Source organism: Gymnoscopelus microlampas (genome assembly GCF_963454915.1).
Source record: "Gymnoscopelus microlampas genome assembly, chromosome: 15".
Taxonomy (NCBI): domain Eukaryota; kingdom Metazoa; phylum Chordata; class Actinopteri; order Myctophiformes; family Myctophidae; genus Gymnoscopelus; species Gymnoscopelus microlampas.
Genome location: NC_139952.1, coordinates 24,859,525 through 24,864,681, shown reverse-complemented (window position 1 = coordinate 24,864,681; position 5,157 = coordinate 24,859,525). Strand labels below are relative to the sequence as shown.

At 42.5% G+C, this 5,157-nt stretch overlaps 1 protein-coding gene across 1 annotated transcript; it reads right to left on the bottom strand.

The window, feature by feature from the left end:
- Positions 1 to 4,806: 4,806 nt before the first annotated feature.
- Positions 4,807 to 5,157, bottom strand: LOC311061708 (UPF0449 protein C19orf25 homolog; the record flags this gene model as incomplete). Its single annotated transcript, XM_084080397.1, has 1 exon — positions 4,807 to 5,157. The coding sequence occupies one exon, from the start codon at positions 5,155 to 5,157 to the stop codon at positions 4,807 to 4,809; it is 351 nt and encodes a 116-aa protein (XP_083936523.1).

The window sequence follows — 5,157 nt, the reverse complement described above, 5'->3', positions numbered from 1 at the left end:
CATTGCTACTGAGCTGTTCTTTATGAGCGACAGTGTCGAGGGAGCACTCAACATACTGCGAGGTAACCACAACGCTTCTGAATATCACTGCTGCTGCTCACCAGGAACTAGGGGTGTAACAGTTAATTAATTTATGATTATAAAAATGTAATATCATTTGATAAAATAATTGATTCATAATCTATCCCTGGTATTTTATATATATATATATATCTATATATATATATATATCTATATATATATATATATGATGAATCGCTAAGGAAATAATTGATAGTTGCAGTCCTACCAGGAATGAAAGCAAATGTTGTCTAGCTGTAGACATGATTTAATTGTTCTTGTTCACCTTGTGGCTCAGCAGGCAAAGGTATGCACCGTGCAACAATGGCCGTTTTGCTAATTTATTTAAATTGCAATATTGACTAATTAAAAATCCATGTCACTGGAACCAGCAATTTATTTATTGACGATGCAAATTGTTTAGACAGATTTATAAACAAAGTATTTTGCAGAATCTCAGGCAGTGGAACAAAGTTGCATCTTTCATTTCTACTGAAATTGAAACTATTACTATTTGTGAACAAATCTTTAGCAATCAAAGGGTAGAATAGGCCTTGTGCACATAAGCCGTTACATATGAGGTACCATTTGCAATATATAGTAGAAATATTGTGATATTTAGCAATATTGCATTACATATTCTTGTGTTCATCAATTTAACTACTGAAACCCTCTACTTTGTTGACCGGAGTACACCAGGGGCCCATACATGGTCCACTCCCTTTTTCCCTTTACTCAAAATCTTTTTGCCAAAAGTAGGCAACCTACAAGCTCAATGTGTCACGATGCATTGTGAGCTTGTCGATCCATTGGGAGCTTGTAGATCGGCTATTTTTGGCGAATGTTCACCTATTTTCGATGAATGTTTTCCTGTTATGACGTGCCCAGAACAGGGAGTCTAGGGTTCATGTTGTTCCCTTTCAATTTTTTAGATAATGAGTGGTTTCTGAGCTCAAGCTCGTGGCCGTGTGAGCCTTGTGACCTGGAGAAAAGGAGTCACGTGTTGATACCCCTGGCTAAGAAACTCTCTTACAGAGAAGCTCTGGACGTCTTCTCCAACCTACCTGGACTTAAAGAACCTATTGGTGAGAGGACACAAATAATCAACGCGTTCTGTCTCTCATATAATATGTCACGGTGAAAAGACATGTGATTTGTGTTTATCTACAGATCATATAAATGCATCCCAGTACGGTCCTTTGTTGAACTCCCACCTGCAAGTGTGTATGAATAAGCAGGCCGTGATAGTGGCTGCAGACACTGCACTATTCATGTTCTCCAAGAACTTAAGAATTGACACCGCTCTGCTGCAGATGCTGCTAATCAAACTGGGCAAGCAAAACCGCTGGGATCAGGCCCGGAAAGTCTTCAAACGTAAGTACTGCTCCCATTGTAGTATAATAACTACCGTGGTCATATAAGATGTATAGCTGAAGCTGTGAGACGTTAACATTTATTGATGTCCTTAGAGGACCGCTTCACCAATTTTCAACTTATCTTCATATAATTGGTCCTTACTACTGCTCATTTTAATATGGTACCCTTTATTTTCTCTACTCTGTGTCTCAGAGAAGGGCTGTGGATAGTTCAATTAATTATTTGAAGATAAGTTGAAAATGGGTGAAGTGGTCCTTTAAGACCTATAATCTTGACATCATAGTTAGAATACTGCACATGCCCAACCCCACACGCACACACACTGTCTCTACTCTCTCCACTGTACACTGTACTGTCTAATAAAGCGGAGATGCTTAAAAACAATTAATAAAATGACTCAGAAATAAAATGATTATAAAGGGTATTTCACTTTAAAACACTTCTGGGGTCATTTTAACGTCTACTTTAACCATGTCATTTTATGTATATTTTGTATTCAACCATGTCATTTTATATACATTTTGTATTCAGTCTTTTTCTTTTTCAAAAAATAAGTAAATAAATGGAAAAAGTAATTGAAAAAACACATCCCCCTCACGCATGAGAGGGACAATATCAGTCACCAGAAGCATAGACGTGTGTTTGCAATGAATCTAACATGGTTAAAATGGAAAAATAATTTAACATTAGGGTGCAGCAGTTACACGAACTAATCAATATAATCGATAAAAAAGGGATAATCGATTTGAATAAAATATGCGATTTTGGGCCCAAATAATTTTGCCTATTTTTTCTAAAACAATAAATGGTGAAAAGATCTACACGGTCACAATGCATCATGATGTTGTATGATCATAGAAACATTTTGCAATTTTTGTGCGACAACAAAGTATGAATCAGGTCTAAAGTGGTTAATCAAACAAATCATTTTAGTCAATAAAAAAAATATATATTCGAATTTTATTGCATCAATTCATTTAAGAAAACGATGGCTAGTTGCATTCCTATTTGTCATTGCTAATTTCTCACATGTGGTGTTCAGCTTCCCTGAGTGTGGGGTATTACCCTGATGTGTCGGCACCCCCTGGCCTCATGCAGCTTACTGTCCCCTGTTCTCTGGAAGAGCATGAACTGGCTTTGGTCTTTGAGATGTTCGTCACCGTCAATGCAACTGCCATACTCAACCTCGAGGACCCAACCCCAGTGCTCAGAATCACTCTAAAAAGGTACATTTGGGCTAATACGTTTTTGGAGCTGCTCTTTACACATCCACCGCCAAGGGCTAATCTCATAATGCACTCACCACTGCCAAGCTTTTATTGTCTTTTTTTGATTCCGCCATAGCCCCCGCTAAATCCGTTTAAAATCCGCGTTCATTTGGTTCGACACAAACACGGGATCCGACAGAACAAAACACTGAAGACCGCGATGCGATCCGAGCCTCCATTTTGGAGAACGAGGCAAAAACGTTACAGTGGGGGATGCGGAGAGGAAAACAACAAGCTGAGATAACCGCTTCCAAAGTTGATCGCTAGACAGGAAACGGAGGCGGGACAAAAAACGGAAACAGTATTATTTCGTTTCCGGTCCGCCCCCAGTCTAAGTACTGTATGTTATCTACATAGATTACAAGGTTGACTGACATTTTGACTTTCGTCTTCCTTAGAGTCATACTGTTTGACGCTGATGAAGACGAAAGTTGAAGTGTCAGTCACCCCTACAAAACAATGAAGCACGTGCAGACCAGTCGAGTGTTCCAGTATATTTAATTTGGGTAGATTCTCCTGAAGGGGCCAGGTATTATTATTTTTCTCTGATGCAAGTTGTCCCTGTTGAGCACTGACGAGCCCTTCTACCTTCTACTGGCTGAAGCACACTGGACTTCTCTTTAACTGTATCTGTTGGTGAATGGGTATTTACAGGTGAGGTTAAAGACAGTTGACCTGGCCGTTGGCCTTACTGTTGTTTAGGCCTCTGATAGCCCGAAGGAAAAGGTCTTTCTGCGTTGCTCTGTATAGGATTTGTGACATCGAGCGGAACAAACTGTCCATTAATTGGGGGTCCTTCAACATTCATTAAACTCTGCACAGGCACTTCCTGGGATAAGAGTCGTGCAGAGAGGGAGGTGAAGTCCTTGCAAGTCAGCAGCTACCAAATGGTGATTGTCACCGTCAGAATGCTGCGTGTCATAGCTGAGTAGAAGGAGTTCAGGATATTCTGTGAGACTGAAATTGCCTTGCCTTCCTCATCACAGTGTCTGTGTGCATTGTCACAAGTGGCACAAGTGATGTGCACACTGTGGTGTTTGAATCCGCTTACTCTCTGCTGTTAAATCCACAACCATCTCCTTGGTCTTACTGACATGGAAGAGGCTGTTGTCCTGGCAACACAGCGCCACAGGCCTCCCACCTCCTGAATATGGGCCATCTTATCGCTGTTTGTTATCGGGCCCACCACAACTGTGTTGTTTGCAAACTTGATTGCGTTGCTGCTATGAGCTATGCCTGGCCACACAGTCACAGGGAGTAAAGCGGAGGGCCCTGGGACCCGTTGGTGAGGGTGTTAGAGGTGTCTGCCAAGAACCTAGGGTTGTCAAGATGGGCAGTCTGGAATCCCAGAAAGTAAATAAACAGCAGCCTAACATAGCTCCTGTTTATGTTGTCCAGGTGGGAGAGGGTGGCATACATATGGCAGGGATCAGCGGTGGAAAACCACTGATCGCTAACTAGAAATGATCTATAACTCCACATCTGTGTCTGTTTTATACCCATATATGAATATCTCTGTATCTGACTGTCCCTTTCATGACCATATATGGAGATGATGTCATAGCAAGCCCTGAGGACCGGTAGGGCTTTTTGAAGCAAAAGTTATGGAGGTACGGTACTTCGTGACGTAGACGCATAGGACCAAGCACAAGAAATCTGGGTCAGAGTTTAGCTCAGGACACAGACCCTCTTATAATCCTTAAACGCAATGTATAGACTCATAAGTTATGATCCACCAGAAGTGACTGTCTGTTATCTGCAGAGACCCCTCCCTCTGCCTGTATGTTCTTATTTTATTTTGTTCAGGACTTGTCTGGGCTTCAAACCGTCCTTGTTATACCCCTAAGAAAATGATCATATTGCTAAATATGTGGTAGTATGAGATGCTGGGCTAACTTTCATGTCATTAGCTTATATATCAACATCATACCATGTATAATGTATGTGCACATTTAATCAGAGGGGTGAGCAGCAGCCCTGGAGTGGGAGGTCGTGGGAGGTCAGTGCCTCGCTCAACGGCCCATCGACGCACACACCTGTTTCTGTCTCTTGACCCCGTTAGACCGCCAGTGCCACCCATCAGAACGGAAGCAGCGTTCTGTTACAGAGAAACATGAGTGTTGGTCAAGAGCACTAGTCCACTCTTGACCTCTGTGACGTTGTGTTCCAGACGATCTCCAGCTGCTCGCAGCTCCTCCGTCTGGCGGAGCAGTTGACCTTTGACCTCCTGAAGTCTCTCGTTAAACTCCAGGTAGTGGCGGCTCTGCTGGTACTTGGACTCCACGTTGCTGTCCGGGTGTCTGCCAGAGTCTTCATTGCTGTCCTCCAGGAGGCTGAAGAGGGGGTCGTTGGGGGAGGCTCGCTCAAGGTCCTGCAGTATCTGGGCCACAGTGGGCGGGGCGGGGCGAGGGGACAGAATGACCCTTTTCTTGTTCTTAGATCCCATATTCAT